General features: G+C 26.0%; 1 protein-coding gene across 1 annotated transcript in view; it reads left to right on the forward strand.

The window, feature by feature from the left end:
- Rs1 (Dead-box helicase Rs1) overlaps positions 1–12,728 on the forward strand; it is a 49,898-nt gene that overhangs the window by 31,664 nt on the left and 5,506 nt on the right. Inside the window, exons 13-17 of the mRNA XM_067286039.1 lie at positions 676–770; positions 881–1,084; positions 5,424–5,479; positions 7,426–7,549; positions 12,060–12,153. Of these exons, the coding sequence (XP_067142140.1) occupies positions 676–770; positions 881–1,084; positions 5,424–5,479; positions 7,426–7,549; positions 12,060–12,153 (573 nt within the window). The remainder of the gene's footprint in view (positions 1–675; positions 771–880; positions 1,085–5,423; positions 5,480–7,425; positions 7,550–12,059; positions 12,154–12,728) is intronic.

Consider the following 12,728-nt stretch of genomic DNA (forward strand, 5'->3'; position numbering starts at 1 on the left):
TATATAATGTCACTATTCAATTAATAAAAATAAATGAGTTTTGTTTGTGAAATTAACAAAACTCATTATTTTTATTGTATTGAATACAGACATCCAATTATATAATAATTGAGTATTTTTATTTTTGAATAAATTAATGTAATTGTTACATAATTTTGAGATTAAGTGTAAGAATTTTTTCAAATGACTCCAGATGCAATATAATCAAATAGAACAGCAGTTCCCAACCAACGGTATGCAAAAAAAAATTAATAATAGCAGATTCACTGTAAGAAATATTTGGATTCTGCGTTGAGGTCTTTGGCAACATCATGACATTCGATGCTTAGTTTTAAATAAAAATATATATAATTGTACAGCACTGTATAATTGACCAAGGTGCCACTGTTTGATGAACATGTGAAATAAAACTTAGGAAAATGGACTACCAAGGGATACTCAAGTCAAAAAAGGTTGGGAACTGCTGAAATAGAATGATGTCATTTTTTCTGATTTGGTAAGTTTTGTTTATTTAATTGAATATTATTTGAATTTTAAAAATCTAAATTGGTAATTATTTATCAATCATTTTTTTTCCATTTTGAGATTTATTTTGAATGAAAGTTTAATTAACTTATTTATTCAATGGCATTTTTAATATAAGAATTATTCATTTATGTTAATATATTTTTTAAGATCTGTATCTCTTGTTGGAGAAGGAGAACGAAAATTATTAAAAGAGATCATTAAAAAAACTAATAAGCCAGTGAAACAAAGAATTGTTCCTCAAGGTTATAAAAATATTATTTATTATTGATCCATAAATTTTACAATAAATAAATTATTGTTAAATTTAAAATATTTAATATTCTTTGTTAATTACATGTTTATAAATTTACAGAAATTATTTGTAAATACAAAGAACAATTAAATAATTTAGAAGAAGAAATTGAAAATCTTATTTGTCAGGAAAAAGAGGAAAAAGCACTGAAAAATACTGAAAGAAAAGTTCAAAAAGTTGAAAACTTAATTAAAGATCAGCCAGAAGATATTAGGACAAAGAGGAAATGGTTTCAGACAGCGCAAGAAAGAAAAAATGAACAAGGTAAATAATACTAAAATAATAAGTTTAGAAAAATAATTATTGTTATTTTCCTTCTGACTTCTTAAAGAGAATTATTTTCACATAAAATGAAAATTAAATATTAAGAATTACAAATTTAGTAATAAATAATTGTGAGAATTTGCCTCCTTAATTTTTTTTAAAGGCAAATATGATATATTTTATTAATATAATTTTTCTAACTTTTTACCAAATTTTGTGGTATATTGGAGATGTTTCCATTTAGAACTTTCTTGTCAACGAAAACGGAAGTATACAGAATCACTTTTCATTTTTCACCCCTTTTTTTAAATCAATCTTATAATATTCTCTAAATGGAATAATAATATAATTTAGATATTCCTCCTTGTGTGAATTTATTTTATAACCCAAATAATGTAAGAAATGATTTAGAAAAGAATATAAAAAGGTCAACCATTTTTGGTGGAGTGAAAGGAAGAAGTTTTCATCCTCTTTCCATTAAAGAGGAAGCTGATTTCCTTTATACGGAACTCCCCTCCATCTCCAGGTTTAACGTCATTGACGGATAGAAAATCTTCATCTTGATTGTAGGAGATTGGGAGAAACTGAAAAGTATAAAAGGGGATGATTTTCCTGCCTTGGTGTGCAGTTTCCCCGGTACTCAAGTGCCTGAATTGGCCGTACAAATTATCATCAGTTTTGTCTCCTCAAGAAGCTCTCTCATGCAACACTACCAAAGAAATTGTATCTTCAAGGAAAGGTAGTATAATTTTGATAAATTAATGTAAGCTCTCTCTCACATGCGTAGATTCTCTCTGCGAGATAGGTCATAGCATTTAGATTGATGAATTTGTTAGTCCTAGAAGAATGTTAATCGTGATTCCATTTATTTGTATCATCATATTTGAAATCTTTGTATTCAATTAATTAGTTTGTTTATATTAAATATTTTATTGTTTGTTCATAAAATGATCTCATTATTTATTGATGCGCTCCCATTTTTTGGACGTCATAGAATCTATTTATAGAGGTAAACGCGAGTTAGGGCGCATATTTTTAATTACCCTAGCTGGTGTCAGGAATCCTGATAGGAGACTGGATTTTGCAATCCTTTATCTCCGCATTTACCATCTTTTAATATAAGTCCCTCTGCACTCGTTATTCCTAAACTAAGTTAGAAAGCCAATCCTTTTAGACAACCAAAGGTTAATCAAACAATTAGCTGTTGATGAAGCAGTATATAGTCATAACTGTAGTATATACCCCAGGCCATCCTCACAATTGCAATTAATCCACAAATTTTTGGCAGTTATTACTAACAAGGTGAGACAAAAAAATCTAGGCTGTTTTCATTTAAAGCATAATATTTTATCAAAAAATTGAAGTAACTATTAAATATTATGTTGTTTTAAAAGAACTTTTATTTACGATAGTCTAGAATTAATGAACACAATCATATGGGTCATGGGTGGCAATGTGTCATAAGTTTCTTTTCATAGACTTGTAACTCCTTTGGATGGCCTTTGTGTCAATTTTTTTAAAGTGAAAATCTGATTCTTCAGATTGGTTGTGTGGTATTTTTTGTTGGCCTACCTTTCTTGTATAATATTTATGCTATATATTCAAAGAAATTCTTGATTGGCAAGCATTGTGGCAGGTTTGACAAATTATGTTCTTTGGGTACAAAAGGAATTTTTTTGACCTTGAGGAACTCCATGGTCAAATTTGCATAGTGAGATGAAGCTTTGTCAGGTCAAAAGATGAAAATTGTCATTTTGATTATGCTTGTTAAGAAAACGGATTAGAATTTTCTTTAGACATTTGTTTTGGTATGTGTCAGCATCAATTATGAAGGATCGCTTCTTAAAAAATGGCTTTGAAACATCTGGTAAAATGTCTTTTGCTTCAAATTTCTTCTTAAATTTGTACTTTGCTTTGGGAGGTGCTCGATTTTCATTGCTCGTGCAGTAAATTTCATTTCCTGGCATTTACGTTCTGGAGAGAAAAAAGTACAGTACTTTTTATTATTCAAAACGAACATTTTGTTTCCAAAGTTTCTTATGAGCCATCTGCATTGTGTTTGGATTTTGGCAATATACTTTGGGGTCCTCTTCTTCCTTTTCTTTATGCCCATCTTCTTAAGTGGTTTCTCCTATGTATGTTCGACAACAATTGAACTTTGTAGTTGCCTCCTCCTGGCTAACTGCATCTTTGTTGTCAAACATTTGTTGCAATGCCCTCTGGTTTTTAGCATTCATAATAACCAGCTTTTTTCCACTTCCTGGCCTTCTTTTCTATGTTCCAGATATTTGTTTCAAAATATTATATATAGTTGATTTGCTATGGCCTTCAGGTAAAAAATGTTCCACAACCAATTTGTTTCAGTGGTTCACTTTATTTTTGTTTATTTGTACAATGCAATCTCTTAATATGTCATCTTTTAAAATCATTTTTCTGAACTGACTCATGAACATTCAAAAAACTCATTCTGTAACTGAGTGTGTGTAATGACATAATTTTTGGCATGACAATTTTAAAATTTATCTTTTTAAGTTCAAAAGTTATGATGCTTTAAATTCAGTCCAGATTTTTTGTCTCACTCCTCACTCTATTATTAATAAAAGTTTAATTTCTCAAACATTTTAATAATGTAGCTCTCATATCATCTTTTAACTTTTGTTATTATTATAAAATTATATAATATTTAAGATATTAAAATAATAGTAACAGTTTTCTTTAAAATTATAAATTAATATCATAACTAATTAATATGATTAATCCAAACATTTTATTATCTGTTACCACTAAATTTAATCAAATTTTCAATTTTAGATACAGATTATCATCATCTGAAGAAAACAGAATCTAATATTTTAAAATATGTGATTTAAAGTCTTTATTTTAATCATAGACTATAAATTAGGTTCACTGGAATTAATTCTGATGATTGCTAAAGCATCATTTGAAATAGTATTGTAATTTGAGATTTGTACATTTACATTTAGAAATTTGAAAAGCCACATATTTTATGGAACAGTAATATCTTACAATGTTTTTAAAGAAAGTTATGTAGGTATAATATTGTGTTTCCAGAATTTAGAGAATTAATTGTAAATCCAAGACAGTTCAGTGAGAATGAATTGAAATAAAATTCATCTTTAGAGAAATACAGTTGTTATAAGGGAAATTGTTATAATTTTAACTTCAGAAGTATAGATTTATAGATAGATTTTTATAACTGTACTGGTTATGATTCCTAATTTACCAAAATTCAGTGCATTCAGAGAAAGACTTTTAATCATAACATTCATGTACTCATGCAGTTTTTAAATACAACACCAAGTTTGTTAATCACTATGATACAAGAAACTAATTAAATGTATTTACTCTAGAATTTTTTTAAAGAATCAGTCTGTTAAACTAAGTTAAATAGCTAGTGCAGGATTTTTTATTTGTAAAATAATTATTGAAATGTTTTCTTAATTACAAGCAACCATTGACTAAATATAACCTGAAATAATAAAAGAAAATTTTTTTAACTGATAATTGTAAACTTTTTAATATATATGTATATATATAGATATATGCACACATGTATGTGCATACATCTGTGTGTGTATGTGCATGTAAATTCAAATAAAATATCTAAATATTCAAACAGCATTCCAAAATAACAATTTATTTCCAAAAATGTAAATGTTTTTTTACAAATGTTTAATGTTTAATATTTAAAACTTTTTTAGATACATAGTACATAGGTAATAACTTTGTTAACAATGAGATATTTATCTAATCACATACTCTGAACCAATTACTGTGTATAGATAATGAAAACAAACAAAAACGACTCTTTGCGCAGGCGCGACGTGGCTTTAATTTTTTCGAACTTGAATTTTATTCCCAAAACAAAGAACCATCAAGGAATCATTAAGAAACCTGATGAAGAACTTGGATGGAGTTCAAAAACGTTCATTTTTGTTTCTTTTCATTATCTACACACTGTAATTGGTTCAGAGTACGTGATTAACTATATCCTGGTGTGGTAAGTGGTTGTTTACTTCTTAGAGATATTTATCTGTCATTAACATTAAATAATTAAAAACAAATAAAATGTATAAATAAAAAATGAAAATTATATTACTATTACAATTTTAAAATGTGTTTATGAAAATGATTAAATAATTTACTGAAAAAATTATAACTTTTGAAATTTAGTGTATTGATATTACAGAAATAATATATATTTATTATTTATGGTATTACATATGGTAATTATATTAGCAATTAAACAAAATATGGATTATTAATAAAAACTACAATTATGTAGTTATAAATGTTCCTTGTTTTTTTAATTTTTCAGAATCATTGAGACTTGCTAAACGAACACGAAAAAAATTATCTCAAGGACAGACTAATGTAAGTAGTTTTTAATCTTTTTTGAGAAGTAAAAGTTAGTTTTAACACACAATTATTTTCTAAAAATTAAAATTCCATAAGCATAAATTTTGTAAAAATTTTTAAAATTAGAATTTAAAATAAAGGCAATCTATACAATGTTGAAAAACAAAAAGAAATCGTGATGATTAATAGCATCAATTTTTCTTTTTAAGTTATTCAGCTGTTTTAATAACTGCCTTAGTATTTGAAAAGTTCTACACACAACAAAAGGTGCCTTCTTTATTTGCCTTCCACATCTTTTTTCAAGGTTGAGAAATTATCAGGATTCCAACTGTCAGGAAGCATTAAAGCACCATTTGCATATTGTTAAGAAATAGAATGAAGAATGTAAGTTCAATACTTGAATACACCAAGTATGTTTCAGTTATATTGAAAATTGATTAAAGAAGACACCTATTGTTGTGTGCAGGATATCCAAAACAATAGCACATTTTTATTAAAATGGCTGAGCACTATAAAGAGAAAGATTAATGCCATTAAAATTTAATGTATTTCTGTTTTTTGCCATTAATGTGTTCCAAATGGCAAATTAATGTATATTTTAAACATATTAACACATTAACATATATTTTAAATTGTAAGGTTCCATTAAAATTCCATTATTCTATGCCTGAAGAAGACAATCTGTAATTTGTTGAAAGTACTTGTAGTAATATTTCAAATAAAAAGTAATGCTGATAGACAGTATTAATATTTTTCTTAAAGATTTTGGTGTTGCAAGAAGCAATTTTCAGCAATTATAAAAAATATATAACTGTTAATTAGAAAAAAAACTAATTAAAATGTTGGAGAAGCAAAACATATGTGCATAGGAAGTCAAATGCTCTTTTATTTTGTCAGTATGCCATACTGTAAGGGATGTGAGGGTCAGGGAATTTGTACAAAGGTGGTCAGGGAAAGTCGTGGAAATTAAAACGAAAATTTGAGTAGGAACTCTGAGTATATTTTCTGAAAAATTTATTAACTGAAACATTATTTTACATACTCAAACTTTTACATCTTTTCTCTGTAATAAGACATAAAATTATTATTTTCTTTTTCCTGATAAAAAAAAAAATTCTATTTATTAAATTCACTTGCATCTAAAACAAGTTTGTTTTCTTCTAATTAGTTTTAGTGTATTAAATTTTGTTTTATATTAATTTTTTGTGGTTATTTAATATTTTGTTTTTTAATGTAAGAGAATTTTGAAAATGCTATCATGTTATCTTTTTAAAATGTTCATACTGGATATTACAGTACATTGCTAATTGATAATATCTCAAATTAAATCTTTCTATAATGAATCTAAATTGTGATTACAATGTAAAAACTTGTATGCAGTTTTCTGCATACTTACTAAACTAAATTTGGAATTTATTACATTAAATTTAAAATAAATAAATAAAAAATACACATTTTAAGTTGTTCAGATTGAAATTTACCATTTTTTCTTTCATCCAGTTTTGATTTAAATATAATTTATTATTAAGTTTATGCTATGAATAAATAAATAATTCTGATAATAATCAACAGTATGTAGTTACTTTGCAGAAGTGTGGCAGCATAAAAAATAAACAAAACTGATCAAATGTATTTTTTATTTTTATAATTAATACAGATAGAGAGCTTTAAAAATGTCTTTAACATTATAATATAAAGTAGAACAACAGAAATAGAACATAATTTCTAGAATCTACACAGTAAGCAGTAGTTGTGGATTATATATTTTTAATTTTCATTTCATGTTTACTTTGTTTTTCTAAAAATCTGTTTATTAGTTTAATAAGGAAAAACAGTTTTAAACCATCAGTTATCATTTTTATCTTTTCAATATCTTGATTTGATTAATAATTTAAGTTTTAACAACAATAAATTTTTTTATGATGTGACAAAAAATTGCTAATTTATTAAATTCATTACAGGCTGAAGATCGTGTGAACAAAGAATTAGAGAAAGCAGCTCAGTATCAAGCAAGAATAGCCAAAAGAATGCGTAAAGCAAAACGAATAAGAGCAATCCCAGAAGAAAAGCCATTACATACTAAAAGTAAGATATAATTTTCTAAGTTTAGATCAAATGATTGGTTATTTGTCCAAGTTCAAATTTGGCAGATGATTTAAATTTCAGCCAATTTGACTTTCTTAAGTTCGCACACACTTTATGGCAACTCCCTATTCTGGGGATCTGGGGATTGTGCAACTCCACAATTACAAATAAAAAACATGTACAAAGTGTGTTTTTGATTTGTAACATTTAATGATAACAATGAATTTATCATTATTCCTGAAACAACTTAGGACTTCTTCACAACTTTCAGGCTTATTAAGGCTATCAGCAAGAATACAAACTACAATAACAACTTCTTTATTATGTTTCAAAAAGAATGTTCTATTTGAATTCTTCTTCAGTCATTCTCCTAAGTTTTGGATTTGTTGTGTAAAGCAAAGCCATGGATCATAAAAGAAAACAAAAGCTTAAGATTTATGCTTTAGATTTATTGATAGGTAGTATACTGTTTCTATAAGCCAAACTCAATATACCAGAGTATTTTCTATGTTTTGTCCATATGCAAAAGTTTGACTACTTTACTAATCAGAAATTATCTCTCTTATATTTAATTAAACATTATATTTATGCAATTTTTTGAAAGATTTAAATTTAACATTATTAAATTAATAAATATAACATTTACAATAATTTTTATCCCATTAAGTCAAAAGATTTTGAGAATTTGAAAATTAAGATATTTCCATTGCAATGTAAAACATGTGTATCTGTGGGACTTTAAAAGAATTAGAGTTAGACAGTTCAAATTTAAAAAATTTGAATTTGCATTCTTATCTGTAATTAGATAGCTGAATGATATTTCTCACATAAACTATACATGCATAAAAACATTCAGAAATGGACTATAGATCATTTCAAAAAAATAACACCTGCAATCATGCAAACAACCTGTAAAGTTTATAAAACACTTATTTAGTCCCAAAAATGGTCAAATCTGCAAAATATGCAGTAAAAATTATAAATGCATATTAAATATGCATTATCAAATAACTTTAATTTAATCCATTTAGACTTGGACTTAAATCAAGTTTATGTCAAGGTTTTGACATCATTGCATTTAAGAAAAAACATTCGTGTGCATACAAATCTAGCTCTTAGATATGTGTGTAAATAATGAATGACAATGAATTGATAATGTGTGTGAAATTGATGCTGTATTTATAAATAAATATTCTCTTTTGATTCACTGATACCATAAAGTCAAATTTCTAAAAGTGCACTCTAACTGAAAATAATCTGCCACTTAGAGATTAAAATAAACTTTTGGTTTGGTTATTTGTAAATATAACAAAATAATTTTTAAAAATTTTATGGTTAAAAAATTCTCATACTGTTTTATAATAAAACTTAAATTATTTCTCGTTTTCACAATAGAGGTATTTACAATGAGGATTATTTTATGCTTTTAGAAAAGCTGCATTATACAAAAGCTGTGAACCATGAACATATGCAGAAGGAACAATTTCTGGAAAATTGCAATGCTATCTAGTAACAAAACTGGAAATGACAGCAACTGAACAATTGCATCTATAGCTTGTTCTGTTACTGTTACAACAGTTGTTATTTATTATTTTGTTTGAATTGATTATTTAGCAACATAAATGATGTCTTCTTCATCAGCTGTATTTGAGCATCAGCTCATCATGTCAATTTGTTCTTAAATTTTTATAAGAATCATGTTTAATAGGAGGAATGAAAAAAATTATTTTCAGTTTTATCCATCTTGATATAACAAGTATAACTTTTCTTTTTGTCTAAAAACAATTGTTCAAATTGTTTTTAGACAAAAAAGACAATTAAAACAATTGTTCAATATTCCACAAGTATACTTACTTCTGCAGCAGTTAGACTGTAACTAACTAATTTCTTTTACTTACTTTTTGTGATGGTATAACATTAAATAATTTATCGTTATCTATAAAGCATTGGTCAGCACACACTGCAGCATTGCAATTGCAATGTGTGCTGGCGGATTAACATTACAGTATGGAGTTAATTAGCTTCTGAAATAAATAAAAAATTTTTCGATGGCCAATAAAATTTTGTCATTAAGTGGTATTGATCCTTATTATTAGGGAAACTTATTATGAATATAAAAAGTTACAAGTATATCAAGTGCTTTGACACTAAAATTTTTAAAAATTTGAAATGTGAGTTAATCGATTTGGCTTGTGAATGGCTCATTTAATGATAACAGTCATTTTGTGTTTGATTTTAGATTTGAATAAAAAAAACTCCAATGAGTAAGAAAAAGCAACCAAGCATTTTGCATTTCTTTTGTAATACTTAGCATAATACATTTAATTATAACAGTTGTGAAATTTAACACATTATAGCTAATTTGAGATTGTATTCTTTCTTCAGAAGCTTATTTTATGTGTCAAGTGCATTTTTCACTGCATGTGCAGTTTGAACTTTGAAGCATCGTTCAAACTCCAAAGTGAAGTGTTGTTGAATTTGGAGTCTGAACTCTGAAGCATTCAAAGAGTTGTTCAAAGTATAAAGTACACTATATATTAGAATTTATAGTTTTTTGAATATATAAAATTTGCAGTTACGAAATGATAAATTTATGATAGAATTTTAAATATAAAATCTATTTTAATTTAATTAAAATAGATTCTATATTTAAATTTGGGAAACACAATAAAACAAAATGAAAAATATTTCAAATAAACAGTTTCCAATTAAACCTGGAAAATACACAGTTTAAACAATGTGAGGATCATGCATTCAGTAATTACAGTTTGGTGAATCTCAAAACTAGTGACAATAAGTATGAACTACATTGCTGAATTTCTCTTAAACCAGTCATCATGATTTGTATTTTTGACAGTCATATTTGTTGTTATTTAATTTATTTTTTAATCAATTCAGGTTATATAAGTACAGGTAACTTTTGATATATGCAGTCAATTGATATAAGTATACTACATATATCAAAACTATACATATTGAAGTTAACAATCAATAGGAAATAAATAAATTTCTGAATTAGGTCATTAAGAAGTCATCTTAATTCATAACTTTATATTTGTTTGGACAGATTAAAAACATGGAAAAAATGAAGAAATTAAATCTGAAGAAGTTTATTGAAGAATTATTAATTAATTAAAAGTTTTTGACAAAGTTCAGTGTAGTTACATACAAAATTGAAAACAAATCACAGAAAATAACATTAAAGATTGATTATAGAGAGTTCAGACTAACCACTAAAGCAGCTCAAAAAAAGAAAAACATAAGTAAAAACTTTTAAAAATCAAACAAAATATTTATCATGCATTGCCTGGACAAAGCTATTTCAGTTTTTTTTTTCTTTGTAAAGTTTTGGTAAAAGCTAAAGAATTAAGAGATATTTGCCAAAATTACACTAAATGTTAAAATAGAAATTATCTATCTGAATAAGGACATTGCACTAGGAAAACTATGATTCACTTTTCCCTGCTAACAGTGAGCAGGAATGAGAAGAAGGAGTTGATTTAGCATTGTTAGCTCTGAGCTCTGTTGAGCTGGCAATGTTGAACTTCCCTCAGAATAGACTTACATTAAGCAAAACTCACACTGATTGAAACTATATACATGGTGGGCCAACGAAAACGAAACGGCAGAGTGTTCGTGTTTGTCCAAGCAAATTGCTCGGACAGGTCGATTTTATTCTCGAGGGGACATCTTATGCAATAAAGTTTTTGTGAATCTGAATATTAACTAAACAAACATTTTTTTTCAAAATAAATGTTTGTTTAGTTTATACAAAATAAATGAGTTTTTAAAATTTTTGTTGTCTGTTGTATTCAGAATCGCAAAAACTTTATTGCAAAAGATGTCCCCTCGAGAATAAAATCAACCTGTCCGAGCAATTTGCTTGAACGAACACGAACACACTGCCGTTTCGTTTTCGTTGGCCCACCTGTATATTATGGGTTACCTGTATATGATTTTAGCTGTACTTAAGATGTACTGGTACATGCAATTTGAATTTAGTTAGAGGACAAATATTAATGCAAATATTTTTTTAATTTAGTGTACCAAATTTTGTTTTGGTTTGAAATTTTTTTGAAAACAATCTTATAGAAAGATGTACTAGTGATAAGTGCAAATAGAATAATTTATGATAATAAGATATCTTTTCAGAAGCTTTTTTTACAGTTAATAGATGTTAGGTTGATTGCCTATGTCAAAATTGTACACTAAACACAATATTCGTTACCAAAATATCAAAGGATCATATGTTCTAAATATCCATTAATCTGATACATCTGTTCAGATTCAGTAACATGTTTATCCTGTATCATTAACATGTTCCTTTCTCTTATCAATAATATATTTTCATACATTGTTGATAAGAGATTTGTTTACAATTTTCCTTGATATATATGTATTCATCATATATCAAAGTGGTTATGCTTAATTTGTGAATAATAATTTTGTCAATAATGAATGTTGTTTATTATTTTCATTACTTTTTATATTTTTATTTTTATAATTTCAGAAACAAAGAAAGTTAAATCTATAAAAAAGAAATCTTCATTTGAAGATGAATTAGCAAATACAAGTAGAAAATCTGTAAAGAAATTTAGATACGAGTAAGAAAATAATTCGATTATTAAAATTAGTTTGATAATATTTATTTATATTATTTGAAAATCTAAAAAAAATATTAATTACTAATATTTTTTAGATATTTATATTTTTTATAAATACGGTTTAGAAAGAATTAATATATACCTAACCTTCAACTTACTCAGAAGATTGGTTCCATGTAAATTGAGGGTAATGTTTATGTAAGAAATGGAGGGTTAGGTTCCAAGGTTTCAGTTTTTATTAATCAATATAAAATGAATTGTTTAATATTGTATATTTATTATATATCATTTTTATACACAAAACAGTCTTTATTAATATATAAACATATAATACAAAATTATTTAACAAAATTTTATTCTGTATTTTTACTTTATTGATAAAGAAACAATTTTCATCTCAAACATTGAAAATCTTACATTAATATTTTTTACTAACTTTTTCAATTCCAGTTTTTTTTTTTTTTTCTAATTGTTTACTGATTACATTGATGATGGATGCCATTTCAATAAAATCCATTATTAATGCTTGATTTTTTTATTTCTATTTAAATTTTTTATAAATTTACTGATACAGT

This window comes from Centruroides vittatus, unplaced genomic scaffold, assembly GCF_030686945.1.
Source record: "Centruroides vittatus isolate TY-2023 unplaced genomic scaffold, ASM3068694v2 scaffold_324, whole genome shotgun sequence".
Classification (NCBI taxonomy): Eukaryota; Metazoa; Arthropoda; class Arachnida; order Scorpiones; family Buthidae; genus Centruroides; species Centruroides vittatus.